The sequence below is a fragment of the Stegostoma tigrinum genome, chromosome 7 (assembly GCF_030684315.1).
Source record: "Stegostoma tigrinum isolate sSteTig4 chromosome 7, sSteTig4.hap1, whole genome shotgun sequence".
NCBI classification, from domain to species: domain Eukaryota; kingdom Metazoa; phylum Chordata; class Chondrichthyes; order Orectolobiformes; family Stegostomatidae; genus Stegostoma; species Stegostoma tigrinum.
Window position 1 is genome coordinate 49,519,644 of NC_081360.1, and position 27,606 is coordinate 49,547,249.

The 27,606-nt window shown below is 40.8% G+C and overlaps 1 protein-coding gene and 1 long non-coding RNA gene across 4 annotated transcripts in view; one reads left to right on the forward strand and one right to left on the reverse strand.

The window, feature by feature from the left end:
• The window catches only part of LOC125454224 (uncharacterized), a 109,669-nt gene that overhangs the window by 11,237 nt on the left and 70,826 nt on the right, over positions 1-27,606 (forward strand). The gene's annotated exons all lie outside the window — the stretch shown is intronic.
• Positions 133-27,606, reverse strand: part of metap1d (methionyl aminopeptidase type 1D (mitochondrial)) — a 151,428-nt gene continuing 123,954 nt past the window's right edge. The window contains exons 8-11 of one of the 2 annotated variants that reach the window (XM_048534771.2): positions 13,581-13,678; positions 2,216-2,263; positions 696-774; positions 133-558 (exon numbers count right to left, since the gene is read on the reverse strand). In XM_048534771.2, coding sequence (XP_048390728.1) covers positions 474-558; positions 696-774; positions 2,216-2,263; positions 13,581-13,678 — 310 coding nt within the window. In that variant the 3' untranslated portion in view covers positions 133-473. The remainder of the gene's footprint in view (positions 559-695; positions 775-2,215; positions 2,264-13,580; positions 13,679-27,606) is intronic. The other variant, XM_048534772.2, reaches the window with a different exon arrangement.

Genomic DNA, 27,606 nt, shown 5'->3' on the forward strand with positions numbered 1-27,606 from the left:
GCTAAGTGTAAGCAGAAGTTGTAATTTCCTTTAAAAATAGCTTTCAAACTCAAACTCAAATAGGAGGCTAGGGAACGCTGTAATTTGGTTGCTTAAACCGTTTCATATGGTCCGTTCATTTCCACCAGCAAACAAATTACAACACATCCATCTCCACACATTTGAACACACACAACGCCACTGGAAGCTGCAGAGGACAGGTCAGATTTGTCCGATCAGCTGCAATTCTGATACCAAATGCACGTAACACATTTATTGGATCATTATTTTCAAAACATTTATTAAAACGAAGCACAAAATATGAATTGTCAAGAAAAAACCGTCAAGGGTGAGAGTAACAAATTCCAAGTGCGACAAATGTCCGTCCTGCAGTGAAAACTATTCATCAGCGACGCTAGCAGTGCGGACTTGAAACACTCTGGATGCAAAGTCATTTTACTGCTGTATCTGCAAGGGGTCTCTGGTTTTCCTGTTTACTCTTGATCTTCCTCCGGCAACTTAGTTAAAATTTCTGCTCCTTTTGATGTAATTGCTATAGTATGTTCGAACTGCGCTGATCTTAAAAATAACAAAATTTTAGCAAATACATACACAGTACATGGGAAATAATATATCGATTATATTGAAAAGACAATTACTGAAAGATAAGATAAAACATAATTCTAAAAAAGAACTAAAAAAGTTAATATCAGCACCTAAGGCCATCAGCAGATAGTGCAGTCCAGCCGTCCTGCAAGATCCTGAATTCGGTAGATCCCTCCATGAGAATTGGCTCTAGAATTCATATAATATATGCCAGGAGTTAGGCAGCTATCAAAAGAAGTTGAGTCACAGATATCAAAATATATTCTCTTTTATGATTACTTAAGTGTAGTATAACAAAGGAAAAATGTGGTTAGAGAGGCAGTTAGAAGTTTAAATGGTAAAATTAGTGATAGAACTGAAAGACTTACAATAGTCTGTCTGTAAAGTAGGACTGCAAGGGATTTAAATAAGTGACAAATAAAGTTAAAGTAGATACGCGCAAGAACTTCTTTATGTAATGCCTGATAAATATTAGGCGCAATCTTCTAATTAGAGCTTGAGAGACATAGTATTAAGGCTATTCAAAGAACATTAAGTGAATTGTTTCATAGTTTATTAAAAGATTTAGGGCTAATTTTACAACTTTACACAAAAACTGCTGTTATATAAATCAGTGTAATGTAGTTCTCTTAACTGCCCTTTTGTCAGAATTTTGACTCTATTCCATGCTGTGTCAATGACATTATAATGGTTGATAGTGGTATACTGCAATGTAATGGCCTCAGTTCAGCCAAACCAGTTAAATTGGCAGGCATCAACGTATAAAATATCGTTGAATGCGAAAGCCAGGACAGGAGGAACACAGAAATAGGAGTAGGCCGTTCAGTTGCTTATGACTGACTTGTATTTAACTCCATCTACCTGACTTTGTTCTGCAACCCGTAGTACCCCTTCCTATCAAAATTCTATTAAGTTCAATTTTGAAAATTTCTCAATTGTCTCAATAGCAATTTTGAGGACAGAGTTCCAGATTTTGAGACCAGAGCTCCAGATTTCCACATTATCCTTCAACAGGCTAGCTCTAATTTTAAGGTTATGCCGCCTCCTCCACTAGTGGAAATGGTTTTCTTCCGTCTTTCTATCAACTCCTTTAATCATGTTAAGCATCTCAATCAGATTCCCCTTAATCTGTAATAAGGGATTACATTCAATGAATTAATGGCCTTTTCCAATCCTCACATTTTTATAAGCTTATGAAAAATACTGATTACATATAAACATTAAAATTACTGATTAAGTAAACGGAGAAAGTGTTAAAAATGGTTAAATTATTCACTCATGTACAGGTTATGATAACACAAACACTGACTCAAAATATTCTTTCTACAAAAATACAACGACAAAATAGGGAAAACTGTGCTGAATTATTTTACAACATTCATATAGCAAATTAATGTTTAATAATTGTAAAATCAAATGCAATTTTTACTATTAAGTTATATTATAGCAGATAAACATCATACAATCTACATTAATTTCATCCTAATCAGAATTGCAGAGCTTAAATAGAACTGATACTATCTCAGTAACATAATGCAGTTTCCTGACTTTGAGATTTCTGCACAAAATACATTTCCAATTGGCAGATAATACAGTGAAAGTTATCAGTTGTAGTGATGCCAATATTTACCTATTGTAAATGTCATTCCCTCTTCCATCACCAAGTCATTGGTATTAGCTGTTTTAAAGGCAGAAACAAAGCTTGTTGAGCTTATGCTGGTGATCTGAGAGGCTTATCATGGCTAACAATATACAATGCTGAACATTTTCAACTAATTATAATGCATTTATCTAAAGACCTACTTACACCTGTTTAGTAATGACCTTTAACAAAATTAAAATCTAAACAAATTATTTGTATTCCTATAACAAAACGAAGAGCTACTGATGCTGAAGATCTGAAACAAGAGACTGCTGGAGAAACTCAATAGGTTTGACAGCATCTGTGGAGGGACATCAGAGTTAACATTTCGAGTGCAGTGACCCTTCTTAGAGAGATCTGTATTCAATTGTGTATGAGTTAATATCACATGATCACTCAAAACTGAACTGCAATGCTTGGTTTGCATAAGATAATTCAATTATTAATTTTCTGTTTGTTTTCTGAAGCTTCTCATAACACAGCATGTGGATTCTATTTACAACATACGTGTATCAAAAGAACTTCAAGTTTATTCATAAGAAAACAGTTGATTATGGAAAATGCGGTATTCATATAGGATAAATAAGCTAATGCTTCTCCTCTCCTCATTTCCATTAATGAAATAATAAACAAATGAATTTTAAAATATCCTTGTTTAAACCACAGAACTCTCGTTGTTTGGGCTTATGGTTTCTTGAGCAATTTGTGTCAAACATAATCTAATGGCTCAATTTCAGCAATATATTTTTATTTGGTAAGTAACATGATTGATTTAAGCAGTGGATGATAAAGCTTACATCAAATTAATATTTTTTTTTCATAAATCAGATGACTAATTCCAAACGTGGGCCTAAATTGACCAAACAATGAAGGTTGGTTTTAGTTACAATACATGCTTTTCACTGGGACGGCATCAAATCTAAACATGTAAACATGATTTAAGCAATTAAACACTTTGACCAATACCATGAAATATTTCATTAAAATATCCAAAGCAACTTTTAAGATTAGGTTAGTCTAATTTCTGTTCTATTCTACAAATTGTGAAAGAATCAGATGCAAAATTAGGACTTCTTTGTTACACAGCAAGTTGTGTGCTACAATGCAATATCTGAAGTGGTGTAGAAGTAGATTCAATAGTAACATTCAAAAAGGATTTAAAGCACTTAGAAATGGCTATAGGAAAAGAATTAGGGAAAGGGAATTATTGACAATATATATTAATGGCTTGAAAGAAGAAAGAAAATGTACTATTGCCAAGTTTGCAGATGATATAAAATTAGTATAAAGGCAAGTGCTAAGAATGACTCAGAGAGTCTAATCAGGGTTATAAATAAGTGAGTGGGCAAATCTTGGCTAATGGAATAATAATGTGGGCAAATGTGAAGTTATGCACTTTGATAGGAAAAACAGAGGAGCCAAATATTACTTAAATGGAGAAAGACTGCAGAAAGCCAAAGAACACAGAGATTTGGGAGTCCACATGTATTTTTTAATTCACTCTTAGGATGTGGGCATAGCTGGTTAGCCAACATTTATTTTCTGTCCCTAGGTGCCCTTGAGAAAGTGATGATGAGTTGCCTTTTTGAACCACTGCAGTCTACATGCTGTTAGTTGACCCATAATGCCCTTAGGGAAAGAACTGGATCACAAAAAGCTAGTATACAAGTTCAACAGAAAACAGGGATGGTAAATAGAATGTTAGTCTTTATTGCAAAGGGCAAGGAGTATAACAATAGGGAGATCTTGCTAAAACTACAAAAGAGATTAGTCAGATCACAGCTAGAATACTGTAAACTGCTTTGGGTCCCTCATCTAAGGAAAGACATGGTGGCATTAGGGACAATCCAGAGAAGGTTCACTCGGCTGAACCTGGGCAGGGAGGTACTAACTCATGACGAGGGGTTAGGCATGTACTCACTGGAATATAGAAGAGCAAGAAAGTGATCTTACTAAATCGTACAGGAGTCTTCAGGGGCTTGACAGGTAGATGTGAAAAGGTTGTTCTCCCTCTGTCTAAGACCGGAGGGCATAATTTCAGAATAAGACAGAGATGAAGAGGACTTTCTTCTCTCGGAGGATTATGTTTCCATGGAATTCCTTATCACAGAAGGCCTTTCAGGCTGGGTTGTTAAGTACATTCAAGGATGAAATAGCGTTGTTAATTAGTAAGGAAATTAAGTGTTATGGTAAGTATGCTGGAAGGTGGAGCTGAGATTATCAGATCAAACATAATCTCATTGAAGAGCACAACAGTCCCACTGAGCTGAATGGCACACTTCAGCTCCTATGTCTTATAATCTTACGGCCCTATGAGACTAATTGAACAGCTTTTTTCAAAGAGCTGGGCAAGACAGGATAGGCCAAAAGGCCTCCTTGAGCACTGTAAGTATCCACACAGATCTGTGAAGCAATCCTCCCAGCTGTCCTCACCTCAGAGATTTCTATGTTGTGTAGGACACAATTTGGTCTACTGTTTCTATCCTTAGTTGAGCTAAGAAATTAAACTGCCAATAGTCAGCAAGAATATTCGTAAGGGAAATATATACAAAATAGCTGAAAGCACAGCAGGTAATATGATTTTTGGAAAATGTTTATCTACAATCACTGGAAAATAAAGAAAAGTACTCAGCGTGGAAAACTCCCAGGTTTGAGTCAGGTGATTTGAGTTGATAAGTCAATAATGCCAATACTGGTAGGATGTCTGTTCACCTTCAGGTTCAGGAAGGAACTTGTAGGCTGAGTTCTGAAGTAAAACAAACCACTGTTTCTGTGCCTGGTAACTGCTGACAAGCTCATGTTAGGAGCAAATTTGTGCAGACTTCACTTGAGAGCACAACAAGGCCATACTGGAACCCTTCCACATTAAAACAGACTGTTAAAACTGGAATGTGCTTGATTAATTGACTGATGTAATGGAGGGTATCCAAGGAACTGTGAGCCAGCAAAGAATCAATAGAGTTTTCATGTCATAGAGGTTTACAGCATGGAAACAGGTCCTTCGGTCCAACTTGTCCATTCTACCCAATTTTCATTATTAAACTAGTCCCATATGCCTGTGTTTGGTCCATATCCCTCGATACCTATCTCATCCATTACCTATCCAAATGTATCTTATATAACAAAATTGTACCTGCCTCTACCACCACTCCTGGCAACTTGTTCCAGACACTCATCATCCTCTGTGTGAAAAAAATGCCCCATTGAATCCTTTGTATCTCTCCCCCTTCTGTCCTCCAGTTGTAGACTCCCCTACCATGGGAAAAGCTGTTTACTATCTATCTCATGATTTTATAGACCTCTATAAGGTCACCACTCCAAGTTTAACACTCCACGAAAAGAAGTCCCAGCCTGTTCAGCACCTCTTTATAAATCAAACCTTCCAGTCCAGGTGGCATCATAATAAATATTTTCTGCACTCTTTCTAGTTTAGTAATATCCTTTCCAAAGTAGGATGACGAGAACTGCACACAGCACTCCAAATGTGGCTGAACTTAAGTCGTATACAGCTGCAACATGACTTGCCAACTCTAATATTCAAAGTTCTAACCAATGAAAGCAAGCATGCCTTCATTACCACCACCATTGCCACTTCCAGGGACCTTGGACTTGTACCCCAAGATCCTTTCATATATCAATGCTCCTACGTGTCCTGGCATTGGTACAGTATGCTCTGTAATTTCACCACAGTAACTCATATAGAAAGAAAAAAGCTGACTGTACTATCAAATCAATGAAGTGCAATTTGGAGGATGTCATCCTAAATTGTACAATGCTCTGTTTTAACGTACCCTAAGTACAATTTTAGTCATGGATACACAAAAGAGACACCCTAGAAGTGTTACAGAAGATTCATGATGTTAATTGATCACGATGACACTCGGGAGTAAGACAAAATCTAGAGAAATGTAGGTTTTTTTAACCTTTGAAAGGTGGTGATTAAGAGGGGAGCTCACTGAAGTGCATGATCGTGAATTGTACTGAAAAGCTAAATATGGAAATCTACCTTGTTAAACCATGAAAGCAGATCAAACTAGTACAATGCAAATTTAAGTCTGATGTTTTGAAGTCCTTCACATATAGATCAATAAATATAGAACAGGATAGGGCAGTTGAGCTAGAAAATTTTGAATCACAGGAATAGTTGATTGAAATTGTAAATATAGTTTGAATATCGATTTCACAAAATATAATAAATAAATAAAACAGAAACCTCACATCATACACAAAGATACAGGCATCTGGAAATTAGTCTGAGCAGTTACCTTATGAACATTCAACTTCTTGCATTATACTGCAGCTAACAAAACATGTATTCAAAGCCTGACACAGTGGGTCAGGCCAACATGGTGTATGAGTGCCAAGTTGCAATTTAGCAATGCTACACTACAAAATTGGCACCGGTGCGAATTTGGCACTGTAATCACAGTGAAATCACATTTTAAAATCAAAACAGACATCACCATTAACTTCTACAGCAATCAGAAAACAGAAACATCTGATCTGTTAATATGTGCAAGTCCTTTGGATCTTTTGAGATGACCTCGGCAGTTTGAGGAAACAAAGGAGCAAAGAAATCTAGGAGTTTTGTTGGCTGGGTCATTAAAGCTGTCAGATCAACATTCCTGGGTGGTCAAGAAAGTAAATAAAATGTTGAGATGTACACCTAAGGTGTGATTTATGTTATAGGAGGCAATGTTAAAGTTACATCTGACCTTAATGATGCCCTATTTACAGTACCGAATATAGTCTTGGCCATCATAATACATAGTGTTACTGGAAAAAATCCAGAGGAAACAACATGGTAGATTCCAGAAGTAAGAAGTCTGAAATATGAGAAAAAATTTTCCATCCTGCAACTTCACTGTCAGGAGAAGAACAGGGACACAATGAAACTTTTTTCTCCCAATTTTAAACGATTTCCAGATTTGGATTTAAGAAAAAAAAAATCAGGCATAAAGCTATAGACTTTAGGAGACACTTAGAGGGATGAAGAAAAATACAAACGTATTGCTGAGGACTGGAAGGTAGGGTTGACATGATCATTACCCGTCTGAAACTGAACACAACTTTAGCACATATGTAGATTGGCACAGAAATCCTTAAGTTGCCATTGACAGTCAGTGCTTTGTCACAGGCTGCACTGAATTTGCCACTATGCACTCCCCCGCTCTTCTCATGGAAGGAGTACTCACTGACATTAGTGAAAACAACTTTCCTATTCCCACATCACTGTTAGAATTCCATAAAATGATTTAGAGTCATACAGCACGTAAACATACCCTTTCAGGTTCTTGAGTAGATTTGTAGCTCGGGTAGTGGGTGCTGTGGTTGGTTAGCTTGCCAAGCTGTTTCATTAGTTTGCAGGACAAGCTTGGCCTTCAGTCCAACCAATCCATGTTGAATATATTCCCAAATTAAACTAGTTGCACCTGCCAAATCCTGGCCTATATCCCTCCAAACCTTTCCTATTCACGTACTTATTTAATTGTCTTGTTGGACTAGTTATCACCAGGTTCTAAAGGTGATGGGATTAATAAAATTTGACGAACAGCAAAACTTATTAAGAAAAAAAATAAATGCAGGGTGCTATTAGATTATTAATTAGTGATTTTCTAAGCTAATTTTTAAAAGAAATAATTTTTCTCCAAATATTTTAACTTAAACTTTGCCTCATCTATGTCTCAATTTTCAACCTGGGAACATTTTAAGAAGTGACTTAGTTTTAATGCTTCTTGATTCCTGCTTGTGTCTCTGTGGAAATCCTTTAATGACACCAGCCTAGCTCTACGCTGAGCGTTCCTCAGTAATGAACGGGGAAATCAACTGAAGTAACCATTGCATGGTAATAGAGGTGAAATTCTCACCTGCAGGACTGCTAAATTCATTAGTGAAGCTAAATTCAGCAGTCAGTGCATTGTTTCACTACCTGCCACAAACTCCAATATTTTAGAAAATAATTATTTGTGATAAAGATGAAAAAGAAAACCAAGGAAAATTTCTTTTATAAAAAATGAATGGATGAGGTCTTGTTAGTCACAGCAGAGGAACTGAATAGTTACTGGATAGTCAGAGACTTTTTCCCACGGTTGAAGTTTCAATGACAAAGAGGCACAGGTTCAAGGTCAGAGGGGGCAAGTTTAAAGGAGATGTGCAAGGGAAGTTTTTTCACGCAGAGAGTGGTAGCAGCATGGAATGCACTACCAGAAGTGGTGGTGGAAGTGGGCACATTGGAGACACTTAAGAGGCACCTGGGTGGGTATACGAATAGGGAGGGAATACAGGGATACTGACTGAAAAATGGCAGGTTTGTTTTTAGATTAATTTGGGCATGATGGTCGACACAGGCTTGGACGGCCGAGGGATCTGTTCCTGTGTTGTACTTTTTCTTTTGTTCATTTGCATCAGTTTTCACCGTGGAAGATACCAGCAGCATACCAGAACTTGAAAAGAGTCAGAGGATAGAGGTGAGTTTAGTAGCTATCAGTAAGGAAGACGTGTTAGACAAACTGAAAGGTGTATAGGTGGACAAGTCACCTGTTGAGGTGGACAACATCCCAGAATCTTGAAGGAGATAGTTAAGGAGATTGTGGATGTATTGTTGATGATACTTCAGGAATTATTGGAGTCAGGGAGGGCCCCAGAAGATTGGAAAATAACTAATGTAAAACTCCTGTTTAATAAGGGAGGGAGGCAGAAGACAGGAAACTATATAACTGAGCACAGCGGTTCAGTGGTTAGCACTGTTGCCTCACGACACCAGAGACCTGGGTTTGATTCCACCCTTGGGTGACTGTGTGGAATTTGCACATTCTCCCCATGTCTGCGTGGGTTTCCTCTGTGTGCTCCGGCTTCCTACCACAATCCAAAGAGGTGCAGGTTAGGTCGAGTGGCCATGCTAAATTGTCCATAACGTTCAGGGATGTGTAGATTAGGTGGGTTATGTGGGATGGGTCTGGGTGCGATGCTCCTAGGTTCGGGTGTGGACTTGTTGGGCTGAAGGGCCTGTTTCCATACTGTAGGGGTTCTATGAAAAATAGGCCAGTTAGCCTGACCTCAGTTGCTGGCAGGATTTTAAAGTCCATTTATTAAGGTTGAGATTACAGAGTAGTCGGAAGTGCATGAGGCTAAGTCAGAATGGCTTTGTAAAGGGGAGATCATATCTGACAAATCCTTTAGAATTCTTTGAGGAGATAATGAAGCAAGTTGTTTAAAGGGAAACCAGTGGATATGACAGATTTGGATTTCCAGAAGACCTTTGACAAGGTGCCATGCAAGAAGCTGCTAAATAAGATAAGGGCAGATGGTGCCACGGGTAAGATACTGACATGGATAAAGGTTTGTGTGACTGGCCGAAGACAGTGAATAGAGATAAAGAGGTCTTTTTCAGGATAGCAGCCAGTGACCAGTGGAGTTCCTCAGAGGTATGTACTGGGATCACAGCTACTCGCATTATACATGAATGATTTGGACAAATGAACCGAGGACATTTTTGCTAAATTTGTAGAGGATTCAAAGGTAGGTTTGGGACAGGTAGTATTGAGGAACAGGGAGACTGTAGAAGGGCTTGGATAGGCTCAGAGAGTGGGCATAAAGTGGCAGATGGAATACAATGTGGGAAAGTGTGAGGTTATGCACATTGGTAGTAAGCATACACTACTTTCTAAATGGGAAAAGGCTTCAGAAATCTGTAGCAGAAAGGGACTTGACAGTCCCAGTTCAGGATTCTCTTAAGGTTAACATCTAGGTTCAGTTGGCAGTTAGGAAGTCAAATGCAATGCTAACATTCATTTCAAGAAGGCTGGAATGCAAGAGCAGAGATGAACCACCAAGGCTGGATAAGGCTCTGGTTAAATTGCAGTTGGAATAGTATGAGCAGTTATCTAAGTGAGGATGTGCTGGTGTTGAATGGGGTCCATACGACAGTTACAAGAATGATCCTGAGGATATCAAATAAGGAGTGGTTGAGAACTCTGGGTATGTATTCAATGGAGTTCAGAATGATAAAGGGGGGATCTGATTGAAGCTTGCAGAACACTGAGTGGACTGGATACAGTGGATGTGGAGAGATGTTTGCACTAATAGGAGAGATGAGGACCTGACGTTACAGCCTCAGAGTGAAGGGATAATACTTTAGAACTGAGAGAGGAGGAATCTCTTCAACCCAAGGACTGTTAAACTGTGGAACTCATTGATGCAGAGGGTTGTGGAGGCCAAGTTGTCGAGTGTGTTTAATACTGAGGTAGATAGATTCTTGAATGGTAACAGGAACAAGGTTTATGGAGAGAAAGCAGGAGAATGGTGTTGACATCAGCCATAATCGAATGGTGGAAGAGACTCAATGGGCCAAAGAACCTAATTCTGCTCATACCTTATGGTCTTATTGTCAACAAAGGATACAAAAATTATTAGCTTTAGGCTAACAATAAGGCTTAGATGGGTAGATTGGATGGGCTAATGGTCTTCTCCTTCTCAAAACATTACTCTGTTACTTGCACTTGTGTGTTGCTTCTTACAGTAGATTATTTCATTGTTCATTTGTAACGGGTAAATCAAAGTATATATTGCTGGTTATACTACTGTCATTAATAAGGCAAGAAAAACACAATTCCAGCTTTTATTCAGACTTCCATACAATTCACAGGAAATAAAACACAGAATTCTGAAAATGCACATCAGATGTACAGGCATTTAAAATGAAGTAAGATAAGCTAATGTCCTGTTTAGAGATCCTTCTGCCGTTTCTTTTATTATGTCATTCATATAATGAGAATAGCTGTAACATTATTGAAAAATCCTAAGTTAATTGAGAAATACTCAGTTAACATAGAGCTTCTGGTTTTCTACATCTCTATGTCATTATTTCCTTCAATGTAAGCTACAGGGCAGCAACAGATCTCCTATCTCCAGGGTGCAGATGTAATATTGTTCTGGAGCGAAGTAATTAGAAGTTTGAGTAAAATGCCAGGTGCTGCTGAATCACATTTTTCATGCAGAGTGCTTTGCAGTGGCTAGGCTGTTCAACATGTCCTCATCAGGAGGTGACAGAAGGATTTGTGGGGGAGGGCTTCTAGTAAGTGTCTTGAAAACAAATTACCTTTTACAATACAACTCTTAAATTGCCAAAACTGCACATTTTGTTTTTTACAAAGACATCTAAGTAAACAAATTTCACCTGCCTCTGGCATATGCATGTGCTGGCTTTCCCAATAACATCTACTGTGAATTACAGTTGCTGGCTTGCTGTGTGTAAACATATTGTAATTTGTATCAGAAGATTTCAATTTGCGTCAGCAGGATGCAAATTCATTCCACACTAATCATGGAAACAAGGTTCAAGTTAAGATTTGCTCATAGAGAATCAAGACTTTGTTAAACAATTCATTTTCTCTGAATTTAACACAAATGCATTTGATTCTATATTATTTAATCGCTCACAAATGTGATTCAGGTTATTTGACTAAGCTCATTATCTGGTTCACAAAGCTGTAAAGGGTATCAAATACTAGTCTGATGGAAAGCAATAAGACAAGTTGTCCTTTAATATATTTATGTTTAGTAGTTTTGCGTAATCCATGTCCATGTTGTTTCTAAAAAAAATTGGTGGTGGAGAAGATTTGTGTTCACCAAAATCTTTTCTCAGGATAGGAATTTTAATGATGAGTTGTGATATTTTAAATAGTTGAATTGATAAAATATTTAGCTTTTGCACAGGATCTGTGTTTAGTGAGTAGAATGGAAAGTGAGCAGTTTTGCAGCTAGTACATTCATACAAGTTGCAAAGCATGCTGACATTTGTTTCTGACAAACATGAGATTTGAATCAAGCACAAGTAGGCTTCTTTTATTATCTTTCAGAAAAAGTTTTAAACATGAAAATGAATTACTGACGTTTGTGAAAATAAAACTTTACAGCAGGCATACTGCTTCCCCAATTGCTGTACAATGTACTAAAATTAGGGTTAAACCATAATAAGGATATTAAAAGATAATAATTCTCAAAAAGAAACATAAATTCCTACTTCCAGTTTTCATCCCATCACTGGTAGTTATGTGTGCAGTTGCCCAGACCCTAAATTCTCGAAGTTCCATGCCAAACTTCTCTGCCTCTATTCACTTTTAACTCTCTCTTTGACACAGCTTTTGGACACCTACTGTATAATTTCCTTATGTGTTTGGATTTCAAATTTTGTTTGATTAGGTTTGTTGTGGGATTTTATTTATTTTGTTTGAGCTGCTATATAAATACAAACTATTGTTATAAATATTTGCATATAGTCTTCACATACCTCCAACAACTTTCAGATGCTAAGTTTATCTCCGTTGAATTCTTCAAGTTCAAAACCTTTGAATTAAAATTGGGCTGTAGTATATATGCATAGACATATATGATGACTTTCCAACCAGAACAACTTGCCTCTTAAGAAATATTAAAATTTTGATATTCAAATTTGCAGATTCAAAATGTAGATTTACAGAAACTAAGACATGAGGACAAAATGGTTGGGGGTGTTAAATTTTTAAAAACAGACAGAAAAGTAAACAAAGAACACAGAAATAGACATACTCATCGACACACTGACACACCAGGTGCATATAGATTGTGCTACATACTCAGTAGACGTTGGTTAATTCTGTGTTAGTCCATCTTGCAGGAGATGAGACAAACAAGAAGATTAAGATACATAGAAAATGCTTCACAAGCATAATGACCATGACAAAAAGACTTTAAGAAATTCAGAAGGATGTAAATATTTAGAGAATTGGTACTAAGTACTACTTAAATACGAAGAAACAGAAATAACCAATACAAGACGAGGAAGACCATTTAGTCCATCTTAGCTTGTGTGTCCAGAAAGCAACTACAGTCCCTTACTTCTGCCAAAACCCTCCCCCCACGCACACAACTATGCTCCTATCACCTAAAGAGCTGTTTTTAAAATTGTACCAGCGCTTTTGCCTTTAGTAACAAACCAGAAAATTCTGTGTTTTGATCACATGTGCAAGGAAGAACATCTTGCTGCCAGTCCTAGAAAAGTATCTTTCTAGTTTGAACCTGCGCTGCCATAAGTTATATCATGGGGCAGATGATGATCTGCAGTTGACTTGATCTTTGCCTGTCCATTAGTTCATATCTAATAAAATAGGTCAGAACATTATAATGTAACACATACCTGTAGACGAATGCAATAAGTAAGCAATGTAAAACATTACTTGGAATCTTATTTAATGCTCTCTATTCTGTATTTCAAGACATTACGAAATAACAAGAAGAAACAAATTAGTTAAAGGAACCTTACAAGTATTAATGAAAATTATTATTCTAATGCAGGAATCAAGGTGTAAGAACTTACCATGATGCCAAATTTCAGGATGTCCATGAAAATAAGAGCCTATCCCATGGCCGATGAAATGAGGACATACTTGCAGTCCAACGGCATTTGCTATCTGACTGTAAACAATAACGAAGAAATAATCTGTTCTGACAATATCACATGAATTTTTTTATTTCTAAAATATACTTTATAAATACATTTTTTAATATACACAGAGAGTCATTAAATCAATTCGGTGTACAGTCTTTGCATTTGGAGAAACAAAAAATCATTGGAGTTCTTACTCGTGCAAAATACTACTTACAGATGTTTGGGGCACCAGGAGGGTCTGATAACTGAACAGAGCCCCATTGTACTTTAAGTGAAAGACCTTACATGGTAGTCTTTCCCCACTGAACCTTGGCCAACGGTTGCCCCAAGCTTTAGTGCATCTCTCTGCATGTAGTCCTAGGCTTTGGAATGTGCTAGTCTGCAACTCTTGGTCAGGGTCAACTCTTTGTGCTGGAAGACCAACCAGTTTTGGGCAGACCAAAGAGTGTCTTTCACTGAACTTCAGGTACAGGCAATGAATCTGGCACTGAATTTGGTGCATTCTAGCCAGAAACAGTAATATTTTCTCAGGAACAAAAACAAAGTTGCTGGAAAAGCTCAGCAGGTCTGGCAACATCTGTGAGGGAGAAAACAGAGTTAACGTTTCCGGTCTCGTGACCTTTCCTCAGAACTCAGGTCTCTGTCAGATCAACTTTTTGGTAATGATGGAAACGTGGACATTGAGTTTTACTTTGAATATCAATTGGGAACTTCTAGATTTGCCTAATAGGGAGTTCTGTAACATCTTTACTGACAATTACAGACCAGACAGCATGGCAAAGAATTGCACACTAGTTTCCAACTGCTGCGATAAAAAAATGGGCATCCAAGTTACATAAGATCAGCATTTGTTGATAAGGTTCTGATATTCCCCCATTTTTTCCTCAATGGTAACATTTCTATTGCATGCAGCATCATTTTATGTGACTACTGAGTTCAGAAACGTGCTTCATTGGCATTTAGGAGAACACATTAATGTTTCACTTTCCTAGGATAAGACTTATATGCAAATATTGATTATGCTTTCTGGCCTTGTTCAGGTTTTCGAAAATCTGTAACACAAAGGTGTAAGTTTATACTTGTATCTCATCTGCTTAGTGTATGCTATATGTGTGGCACATTATGTATGCCACCAACAGAATTATGGTGCATTAAATAACACAACATGCAATTTATAAAGAAATTTATATTACTTTAGTGCCTTTAACACATAAAGAGATATCACTTCAGATGATCAAAGGCTTGGTCAAAGATGTAAGTTTTAAGGAATATCATTAAGTTGGTAACTGAGCTGGAATGGCAAAGAGGTGATGGGAGGGAATCCAGAGCTTTAATCCTAAGCGATCTAAAGGTTGAGCCAAAATGATGGAGTGATTAATGAGAGAAGCTCAATAGGCCAAATTTAAATAAGCTCAATATATCTTGAAATGTTGAGAGGTGGAGACGATAACGGAGATAGGGGCAGATAAGGTCCTGAAGGCATTTCAAAACAAAGGTAGGAATCTTAAAAGTAAGTCCTCCTTGGCTGGGAGTCAATGCAAGTCAATGAGCACATGAGGAAATAGATAATTGGATTTAGTCTAAGTTAAGAGTTGGGTTGCAGCATTCTGGATAACTCAGTGTTTACGGAGGATAGATTGTGGGAGACATAGGATAGAATTGGTTAAAGAAATATTAAAGATATAAAAGGTTTTAGCAGCAATTAAGTTGACAGAAAGAAGAATTTCAGCAATATTATGGACATGGGAAAAGGTGCTCCTAATGATAACATGAATATGCAGTCACTCTGATGAAAAGTGTGTGACTTTTTATATACATTATCCATTTTTTGCAATTTAGATTTCCAAGTAATGTGTGTTGGTTACATTTCTGAAGGGCTATTTAAAATAAAATAGGCCAGACAGTCAGTTCTGAGGAGACCTGACTGGAGTCAGAAGCAAGTGTAGTCTCTCTTCTAGAATGGAGCTTTTCCAGATCACTGAAAGGGAATGGGTTGCTTCAACAGCAAAGTTTATTTTCTACAGTTTCCAGACTGGGAGTGTTTGACCAGAAGTCTGCAAGTTATTATAAGTGGAGAAAGTCTAATCTCTCACTTTTTTAAGCGTTCATGTAAGAACACGCCACAGATCACAGGACAGAAAATAGGGAGAATTAGCTAAATTGAACTTAAAGATTTAACAAAGAAGTGTAGTTTCTTTAGATTTGAATCAATGTATATTGATGGTTTTGGGAAATAGGTTTAAATTTGATTTGCTTGGTGTTTAAGATATTTTTCTAAGTAGGTTCTATACATTGATAGCTTGTTTTAGTTGTAAGTCATCTCTTGTGTAACAAATTTCTGTCCTGTTGTTAAAGAAGCTCTGCAGTCTGGTATTACTATGTTTCAATGACTCACTCCCACATCAACTATAATTAAAAATAAATGTGTAAGATCAAAATACAGTGGATGCTGGAAATCTGAAACAAACAGAGAATGCTGGAGAAACTCAGCATGTGTTGCAGTATTTGTGGGGTAAGAAACTGAAGAAATCTTTCAAGTGGAGCTCTGAAAAGAAAAATGATTTATCAAGAGAGATTCTGAAGAAGGGTCCTGGCCCGAAACGTCAAGCTTTCCTGCTCCTCTGATGCTGCTTGTCCTGCTGTGTTCATCCAGCCTCACACCGTGTTATCTTCTTTATGATTTATCAAGCCAGATTTCATTCTAGGATTTGATTTGGCCAGTAGTACCAGCTGCTGGGATAATGTCAAATCCCATCAATGGGAAAGCTGAGCTGATCATGCTCCAATCATTTTGGTCACAGACCGTAATGCTGAAATCATGCCTCACCAGAACTTGTGGGCCAATCACAGCCTGGTAACTACTGGGTGCCAGAGATCAAGGCTGTGGGCCTAGTTTTCTGGGGATACCATGGTAAGAAGGTAAGTACTTTCAGGTCTTGAGAGTGAGGGCTGCAAGGACAGGGAGTCAGGGTTGTTGCCAGCAAGGTTGAGGTGTTAGCCTTCAAGGGCCTACTCACGACACAACTCAGCAGTCATATTGCCCTGGTTTCTGAGCGGGGGTATCGTCCACTTTTGTCTCCTGCTGGAAAGGCAGATAATCAGATTGGTGGCTAGTTGAGGCCCTTAAGTAACTCATAATTAATCACTTGGGGTCTTATTGCTGGCGGGTTGAGATGATAGCTAATGGAAGTTCTTGCCCAGTGCTTAATTGCTGATAGGGATTGAGGTGGCACGCACTCAATTATTTGCTTTATCACAATTCTCATTACCTCAAAGTGGGGAAAATTGTAGCCTTACAGTAGGTCTTAAGTGGGTAAAAATTGGTAAGTGTACACTCCCTCACACAAGTGCAGAGATCAGTTGTCAAATACCAAGTGGCTCTTCGTTCAGAACAACTAACTCAGACCAGTTTGGGACAGAAGGCTGCAGTTTTGGGACATTAAACATGAAGAGGGATGCAAGAATGAAAAAAAAGAAGGAAAATAACTTGTTCTTTCATTATTACTTCCATAAACTCAAGATATACCAAAACATTTTAGAACCAATTATTTTGAAATGTAGTCACTATTGCAGAAAATGAAGGTGCCAATTTGGACAACTGGATCTCACAAATAGCAGTTAAGTAAATGATCTGATCATTTGTTTCAAGTGTTGCATGAGAGATAAATGATCACCAGAACAGCAGCAGAGCTATTCTTCAAATGGTGCCAAAAGTCTTTTAGATTGAGCTGAGAACCTATGGTCATGGTTTCATAGAATCACCGAACTTCTACAAGTGTGGATACAGGCCTTTCAGCCCAATGTGTCCACACCAACCCTCGGAGCATCCCACCCAGATCCATCCCCTTATAACAAACCTAATCTACACATCCCTGAACACTACAGACGAATTTGCATGACCAGTCCAGGTAGCCTGCACATCTTTAGACTGTAACAGGAAACTGGAGCACCCGGAGGAAACCCACCCAGACATGGGGAGGTTTATCGGGTCACCTGAAAGGTAGCAGTTCTGACTAGGGTCAGAGTGATAGATCAGGGCTGAATAGCTGGCCCAGATGTTGAGAATGCCTGATGTCGAGGGATGGGGGGGTGCGTGGGGGTGGGGGGGTGGGGATGGGGGGCTGGGCCCTGGGCTAGGAACATTACTGGGGCCATGAATTCTGTCTCTTCCCCTAGATTTCACAGTGCAATAAAGCCAAAGTTAGCACTAAGAATCAGCTGAAATCGTGCACCCAAGGCCCTGGAGTGATTACTGAATGTACAACATTCTCACACAGAGATGACACTACCCATGAGCGAAGCTGAACAAATGTGAGCCAGTATGTGTACAGATTTTTTCTTTTATAATAGTGAGGATAGCATGTCAATTCAGATTAATAATGTAAGGTTTTTGCTACAGTTTTCACTGTTTTGACAATGGATGTTTTCACATGTCAAAAACGTTTAAGGAAATTGGCATTTTTCTTTGTGGCAAAGATAACATATATTCCTTGCAATTACTGGATATATTGCTATTTTAAAAATTACCTCAAAGGCTTGGAATAATTTTTAATTCTATGAACTGATACTTCAGTTTTGATTTGCATGTTAAACTGTACGAAAGTAATTCTCAGTAACAAATAAACAAAATAACCTGAAAAAGTTCACATAGTAGAAAACAATGGCATCATATATTGCATCAAAATCTGTCTCCTGGAGTTAACTCTCCGCTGACTGGAGTCATATCTGGCACGAATAAGATGGCTGTTGTGACTGCAGGTCAGTCAGCTTGATTCAAGGACATCTCTGCAGTTCCTCAGGGGTGTGTCTGACGTTCAACCATTTTCAGCTGCTTCATTAAAGATCTTCCCTCAACTATAAGTTCAAAAGTGCAGTGTGAGTGTGCAAAGATGTGATTAATGGAGTATAATGTGAGAAAAAGTGGAGTTGTCCATTTTAGCAGGAAGAAGAAAAGAAAATGCAATAATGAGAGTTAGCAGAGGTCTGAGATTCAAAGAGTTCTGGATGTCCTTGTGCATGAATCACAAATAGCTAGTACACAGGTGCAGCAAGTAATTAGGTAAGTAACAGAATGTTTTCAAAAAGTAGGGAGATTATACTTCAATTATACAGGGAGCTGGTGGACAGCACAGTTCTTAAGGAAGGATGTAAATAAATTGGAAGCTGTTCAGAGAAGGTTTATGAAACTATTACCTGGAATGGACAAGTTGTCTTGAGGAAAGGCTAGGTTTGTATTGGCCGTTGTTTAGAAGACAATTGACACATGTAAAATCCTGAAGGGTAGGTGAGAAGAGGATATTAACTCTTGAGGAAGAAAACAGAACTAGGGGCAGCTGTTTAAAGATCAGTGTCAACCATTTGAAACAAAGATTATGTGAATTTCTTTTCTCAAAAACTGGTTGTGAGTCCTTGAAACACCCTTTCTGAAAAATCTGTGAGAGCACAGTTCTTGAACATTTTTATGCACAGGTAAACAGATTATTGTTAAGCAAGGGGTGAAGGGTTATCAGAAGGAGGAGGCTATGTGGATTTGGAGTTGCAATCAGATCTTAAGTAATGACGGAACAGGCTCGAGGTACTGAATGGCCTACTCCTGGTCCTGATTCACATGTTTGGAAAGTATATTGACATCCTCAGCATGAAACAAAACACAACACCAGATTACAAAGTATGGAGCTGGATGAACACAGCAGGCCAAGCAGCACCTTAGGAGCACAAAAGCTAATGTTTCGGGCCCAGACCCTTCATTAGAAAAAGGTGATGGGGAGAGGATTCTGAAATAAATAGGGAGAGAGGGGGAGACGGACCGAAGATGGATACAGAAGATAGGTGGAGAGGAGAGTATAGGTGGGGAGGTTGGGAGGGGATAGGACAGTCCGGGGAGGACGGACAGGTCAAGGAGGTGGGATGAGGTTAGTAGGTCGGAAATGGAGGTGCGGCTTGATGTGGGAGGAAGGGATAGGTGAGAGGGAGAACAGTTTAGGGAGGCGAGGATGAGTTGGGCTGGTTTTGGGATGCAGTGGGGGGAGGGGAGATTTTGAAGCTGGTGAAATCCACATTGATACCATTGGGCTGCAGGATTCCCAAGCGGAATATGAGTTGCTGTTCCTGCAACCTTTGGGTGGCACTATTATGGCACTGCAGGAGGCCCAAGATGGACATGTCGTCTAAGGAATGAGAGGGGGAGTTAAAATGGTTCGCGACTGGGAGGTGCAGTTGTTTATTGCGAACCGAGCACGATGTTCTGCAAAGCAGTTCCCTGCACTTGGTTTGCCCAATGTAGAGGCAACCAAAATGGATACAGCGGACGCTGTATACCATATTGTTGGACGTGCAGGTGAACATCTGCTTGATATGGAAAGTCATCTTGGGGCCTGGGATGGGGTGAGGGAGGAGGTGTGGGAGCAAATGTAGCACTTCCTGCGGTTGCAGGAGGAAGAGGTGCATGTGGTGGGGTTGGAGGGGAGGGTGGAGCGGACAAGGCAGTCCCGGAGAGAGTGGTCTCTCTGGAAGGCAGACAAGGGTGGGGATGGAAAAATGCCTTTAATGGTGGGGTCGGATTGTAGATGGCGGAAGTGTCGGAGGATGATGCGTTGTATCCAGAGGTTTGTGGAGTGGTATGTGAGGACGAGGGGGAATTCTCTGTTGGCGGTTATTGCAGGGACAGGGTGTGAGGGATGAGTTGCGGGAAATGCGGGAGACTCGGTTGAGGGAGTTCTCGACCACTGCAGTGGGTAAGTTGGTGTCCTTGATGAACGAGGACATCTGGGATGTACAGGAGTGGAATGCCTCATCTTGGGAGCAGATGCGGTGGAGGCGAAGGAATTGGGAACAGGGGATGGAATTTTTGCAGGAAGGTGGGTGGGAGGAGGTGTATTCTAGGTAGCTGTGGGAGTCAGTGGGCTTGAAATGGACTTCGGTTTCTCGGTGGTTGCCTGAGATAGTGACAGAGATGTCCAGGAACTTGAGGTTGGGGTGGCAGGTGTTGGTGAAGTGGATGAACTGTTCGAGGTCCTCTTGGGAGCATGAGGCAGCGCCAATACAGTCATCAATGTAACAGAAGAAGTGGTGGGGTTTAGGGCCAGTGTAGGTGCGGAAGAGGGCCTTGAGGCCATCTGCATGAGGAATGCAGGTGTATAGGGACTGGACATTCATGGTGAAAATGAAGTGTTGGGGACCGGGGAATTGGAAGTTCTGGAGGAGGTGGAGGGTGTGGGTGGTGTCACGGACAGTAGGTAGAGAGTTCCTGGACCAAGGGGAGCAAATGGAGTCCAGATAGGTGGAGATCAGTTAGGTGGGGCAGGAGCAGGCGGAGACAATGGGTCGACCAGGGCAGGCGGGTTTGTGGATTTTGGGAAGGAGATAGAAGCGGGCGGTGCGGGGTTGGGGAACAATGAGGTTGGAGGCTATGGGTGGGAGGTCACCTGAGGTGATGAGGTTGTGAATGGTTTGGTGCTCGGGGGTGCGGTCACGATCCGGGGGCGGTAGGAGGAGGTGCCGGAGAGTTGGCGTCTGGCCTCGGTGATGTAGAGGTCAGTGTGCCATACTACAACTGTGCCTCCCTTGTCTGCGGGCTTGATAGTGAGATTGGAATTGGAGTGGAGGGAGCGGAGGGCTGCATGTTCTGCAGGGCAGAGGCTGGAGTGGGTGAGAGGGGTGGAGAGGTTGAGGCGATTGATATCTCGATTGATGGCAGTTGGACTTTTTACTGAGATCACTGTTGATCTGATAGTGAGCTCAACTCCACTTTCTGGTCTACCTCCACAATCCTTAACTCACTCATAGATCAAAAATCTGCATAACTTGGCCTCAAATATATTTAATGACTCAACAGCCACTGCTCTTTTGGAAAGATAAATCCATAACTAATGAACCTCTAGAGAGTTAAATAAATCTTTCACATCTCCATCTTCAATGGGAGACACTTTAAATTGAGCCTACCCTCCAGCCTCCTTCTCCAGATCTCCACAAGGGAAACATTATCTCAGCATTCACTCTGTGATGTCCCATTACAATCTTACGTTTCAATACGATCACCTTTCACTCTTCTGAACTCCAGCAGGTATAAATCCAACCTGCTGAACCTTACCTGATAAGAAAGCTCCCTAATCCCGAGGTGTTTTTTTTTTCTATTCATTTGAGGGATATGGGTGTTGCTGGCTGGCCATCATTTCTTGCCCATTCCGAGTTGTCCTTGAGAAGGTGGTGGTGAGCTGCCTTCCCAAGCTGCTGCAGTCCTCCTGCTGTGGGTTGACCCACAAAGCTAATAAGGAGGGAATTCTAGGAGTTTGACCCAGTGGCACTGAAGGAATGGCAATATATTTCCAAGTCAGGATGGTGAATGACTTGGATGGGAACTTGGAGGTGGTGGTGTTCCTATACGACTGATGTCCTTGTCCTTCTGGATGGAAGTGGTCATGGGTTTGAAAGATGCTGTCTGAGGATCTTTGGTGAGTTTCTGCAGTGCATCTTGCAGATAGTACGCACTGCTGCTACTGAGCATTGGTGGGGGAGAGAGTGGATGCTTGTAGATGTAGTGTCAATCAAGCGGGCTGCTTTGTCCTGGATGGTGTCAAGCTTCTTGGTTGTTGTTGGGGCTGCACTCATCCGGGAAAATGGGGAGTATTCCATCAGCGTCCTGTGTGCCTTGTAGTTGGCGGACAGCTTTTGAGGAGTCAGGAAGTGAGTTACTTGCCGCAGTATTCCTAGCTACTGGCCTGCTCTTGTAGCCACTGTGTTTATGTGGTGAGTCCAATAGAGGTTCTAGTCAATCGTAACCCCCAGGATGTTGTTAGTGGAGGATTCAATGATGGTAACACCACTGAATGACAAGGAATGGTGATTAGATTGCCTCTCATTGGTGATGGACGTAGACTGGCATTTGTGTGGCGCTTGCAATTTGTCCCTTGCCACTTGCCAGCCCGAAGGTGGATATTGTCCAGATCTTTTTGCATGTGAACATGTGGGTGGCACGGTGGCTCAGTGGTTAGCACTGCAGCCTCACAGCGCCAGGGACCCGGATTCGATTCCAGCCTCGGGCAACTGTCAGTGCGGAGTTTCACAGTCTCCCCGTGTCTGCGTGGGTTTCCTCCCACGATCCAAAGATGTGCAGAGTAGGTGGATTGGCCATGCTAAATTGCCTGTAGTGTTTAGGATGTGTGGGTTATAGGGGGATGGGTCTGGGGGGGTGCTCCAAGCTTCAGCATCTGAGATGTCATGAATGATGTTGAACATTGTGCAATCATCGGCGAACATCCCTACTTCTGACCTTACGTTGGAGGGAAGGTCTGTGATGAAGCAACTAAAGATGATTGGCCTGAGGACAATACAATGAGGAACTCCTGTTCCGATGTCCTGGAGCTGAGATGACTGACCTCCAACAACCACAACCGTCTTCCTATGTGTCAGGTATGACTCCAACCACCGGAGTGTTTGCCCCGTGAAACCCATTGATTCCATTTTTGCTAGGGCTCTATGATGCCACACTTGGTCAAATGCAGCCTTGATATCAAGGGCTGTCACTCTCACCTCACCTCTGGAATTCAGCCCTTTTGTTCATGTTTGAACTAAGGCTGTAATGAGATCAGGAGCTGAGTGCAACCCAAACTGGGCATCACTGAGCAGGTTTCTGCTGAGCAGGTGCTGCTTGATAGCACTGTTGATGAAACCTTCCACTACTTTACTGACGATTGAGAGTCGAATGAAGCAGTGGTAATTGACCAGGTTGGATTTGTCCTGCTTTTTGTGTATAGGACATACTTGGGCAATTTTCCATATTGTTGGGTAGATACTAGTATTGTAACTGTACTGGAACAGCATGGCTAGGGGAGCGGCAGATTCTGGAGCACAAGCCTTCAGTACTATTTCCGGAATGTTGTCAGGGCCCGCAGCCATGTAGTATCCAGTGTCTCCAACTGTTTCTGGATGTCATGTGGAGTGAATCAAATTGGCTGAAGATTGGCATCTCTAGTGCTAGGGAATAGTGGAGGAGGCCGAGATGGATCACCCACTCGGCACTTCTGGCTGAAGATTGCTCTGAGGCTTCAGCCTTATCTTTTGCACTGATGTGCTGGGCACTTCCATCATTGAGGATGGGGATATTTGTGGAACCTCCTCCTCCAGCGAGTTGTTTAACTGTCCACCACCATTCATGACTGGATGTGGCAGGACTGCACAGCTTAGATCTAATCCGTTGGTTGTGGGATTGCTTAGCTCTGTATATCACTTGTTGCTTTTGCTGTTTGGCATGCAAGTAGTCCTGTTTGGTGGCTTCACCAGGTTGATACCACATCTTCAGTTGTTCCTGCCATGCGCTCTTCATTGAACCAGGGTGGATCCCCTGGCTTCATGGTAATGGTTGAGTTGGGGGATATGCCGGGCCATGAGGTTACAGATTGTGCTAGGGTAAAGTTCTGCTGCAGTTGATGGCCCACAGCGCCACATGGATGCCCAGTCTTGAGTTGCTGGATCTGTATGAAGTCTGTCCCATTTAGCACGGTGATAGTGTCACACAACATGATGGAGGTTGTTCTCATTGTGAAGGCAGGACGTCGTCTCCACAACAATTTTGCGATGGTCACTCTTACCGATATTGTTATGGACAGATGTAACTGGTAACGATAAGGTCAAGTATGTTTTTTGCTCTTATTAGTTCCTTTACCACCTGCCGCAGACCCAGTCTAGCAGCTATGTTCTTTAGGACCCGACCAGCTCAATCAGTAGCACTACTGCCGAGGCATTCTTGGTGATAGACATTGAAATCCCCCACCTGGAGTACATTTTGTGCCCTTGCCATTCTCAGTGCTTCCACTAAGCATTGTTCAACATAGAGGAGTGCTGATTCAACAGCTGAGGGAGGACAATATGTGGAAATCAGCAGGTTTCCTTGCCCATGTTTACCCTGAAGCCGTAAGACTTCATGTGGCCTGGAGTCAATGTTGAGGACTCCCACAGCAACAGTCACCTGACTGTATACCACTGTGCCACCATCTCTGCTGGGTCTGTCCTGCCGGTGAAACAGGACATATCCATGAATGGTGATGGTGGTGTCTGGGACATTGTCTGCAAGGTATGATTCTGTGAGTAACAACTATGTCAGGCTATTGTTTGATTAGTCTGTGAGATAGCTCTCCCAATTTTGGCACTCACCCCCAGTTGTTAGTGAGGACGACTTTGCAGGGTTGACAGGCCTGGTTCTGCCATTGTCTTTTCCAGTGCTAAGGTCAATGCCAGGTGATCCATCCACTTTCATTTCTTTGACTCTTTGTAGCAATTGGTACACGTGAGTGGCTTGCTAGGCCATTTCATAAGGCAGTTAAGAGTCAACCATATTGCTCTGGGTCTGGAGCCACATGTAGGCCAGACCAGGTGAGGATGGCAGATTTCCTCCCCTGAAGGACATTAGTGAACTAGATGGGTTTTTCCAACAATCAGCAATGATTTCATGGGAATCACTAGATTCTTCATTCCAGACTGTTTTTAAAATTCTAATTCCACCATCTGTCACGGTGGGATTCGAACACGGATCCCCAGAACATCAGCTATGTTTCTGGATTAATAGTCTAGCGATAATACCACTAGGCATCGCCTATCCACCTGTGTAAATCTTTTCCAAACTAAAATTCTTTGGTCAGGAGACCAAAGTTTCTGCAAAAAATCTCAAGTGTGTCTGCACTGTACAGTTATAGCCAGATTTGATCCTGACTTTTATACACCATCCCATTGCATTATAGGGCAACATCCTGTTTGCCTTCCCAGTTACTTGCTGTACTTGTATGCTAATGTGCTGTGATTCATGCCCCAGAATACCTAAATATCCCTGTCCTGCAGCATTATGCTGCCCCTTTCCATTTTAACAATATTTTGCTTTTCTAATCTTCCTGTCAAAGTGGACAATCTCACATTTCCCGATTTCATAACTGCATCTGCCAGTTCTTTGCCTAAATCACTAAACCTATTCCTTTCGAGACTCTTTGTATACTCCTCACAACTTGCTTTCCTATTGATCTTTGCATTATTGTTACAATTCAGCAAGATGGCAATAAAATAGGATGCTCCTGTCGGAGCTCCCCTGCTCCACCTGTTCTTTTTCCTCCTTTTTCCTTTTCTCTCCCCCTCTTTTTCTTTCTTCACTCCCCTAAGCACGGAGCCCTAGAGCAGTGCAGGGAATAATCCCACAGTGGCACATGGGGAAGGAGCCCCGGAGCATCATGCAGGCAGCAAGCCCAAGCTGATGGAGCAAGCAGGAGCAGGCGGGAGCGGGCAGCCCGAGGCGGCGACCAAGGGGCTGAGTCCCACAGCAATGGAGGGGCCAAGGTATGAATCCCGGTACAGTGCAACTTATCTGGCTGCTGCTGAGTGCTGCTGAGGAGAGGGCTGGAGGCTGCAGCAATGCGGGACTAGGGGCCTGGCGTGACATGCTGAGCTACTGTTATTGGACTATAATTTAAAACCTCTTACTGTGTTGTAACTACCTCTTGTAGTAATGCTTAAGCTTTCCTTTATCCTCTACGTGTTAAGACCACTTTCTTTTCAATCTGTAAGTTTTGTACCAAGGTATTTGTACTTATGAATGGCACTATTAAAAGGCAGCCATTCTAAATTTTTTTCATTGTACTCCTACGCTTCATTATTGGAGTACAAGTGACAATAAACGATATTCTATTCTAATTGGTCCCTTCATCGAATTAATGTAGATCATAAACAGTCGGTGCCCCAGAAGTAATTTTGACAATTTGTAAATGATTCTGACTCTGTATTTCCCTTTAATTAACCAATCCTCTACGTATGCTAATATATCACCCAAACACTGAGCTCATCTTGTGCTTTGATGTGCCTTTTCACTGAATGCCTTTTGGAAATCCAACTAAATTTACTGGTGTCCCTTTAATCACCCCGTCTGTTAAACTGTCAAAGAATTCAAGTGAATTTGTCATGTGATATTCCCTTCACAAAACCATTTTGATTCTGATTAATGCAATATAATTTTATAAATTCTGGTTCCCATCACTGAATAATCAATTCCAGCATTTTCCCAATGACAGACCCACAAAAGTGTTAGAGTACATGATGAGGCCTTCTCATCCGTTGAGTCTGCACCAGCTTGCCATATGTATAACTTACTTTCTGCCACTCCCCACCTTCTCCACATACTCCCGTACTTTCTTCCTTTTCAGATAACAATCCAATTTCCTCCTGAATGCCTGAATTGAAGATGCCTGCACCACATTTGATCCTTCCCCATTGGTAACAATGTTACCCCTAGCCACTCTTTTCAGGCTCCTTGTAATCTTGAATATTCCTATCAAACTTCCTCTCAGCTTTCTCCTCTCCAAGGAAAACAGTCTCAACTTCTCAATCTATTTGCATAATTGAAGTTTCTTATTTCTGGGACTGAGCTTTGGTCAGCAGGTTATTGATGAATAAGTGTTTCTTAATCATTCTGTCAATGACACTTTCCATCACTTTGTTAATCACAGAGTAAACTGCATGACTGGTAACTGGCGAAATTGGATTTATCCCATTTCTTGTAATTAGGATATACCTTGCAATTTTCCACTGGACTTTAAACAAGCAGTTTATTGGTATGGCTTCCAATCTGGTCTACTGTATTTGTTACTCACAACATAGTCTCCTCTACACTTGTAGACTCAGTGATCACTTTATGGAACACCTCTACTCTGTCCGCAAATGATCCAGCCACATGTGATTTGAACACATTATCTTACTCTCATGCTCAAGTTCTGTCCTAAGCCTGCTGCACGACTCTACATTGAGTTCAATAACTTCAGACTGTGACCTTTATCCTCCATTTTAATAAATGTATATACGTTACTTCCCCAGCATCTTGTTTTTGTGGCTTTGTTTCAGTCACAGCTGACCTACATTCTGCCTTTTACACCAACTGTTAACATCCACTCTGGAATTATGTTTTACCTAATCTGTGCAGCAATTA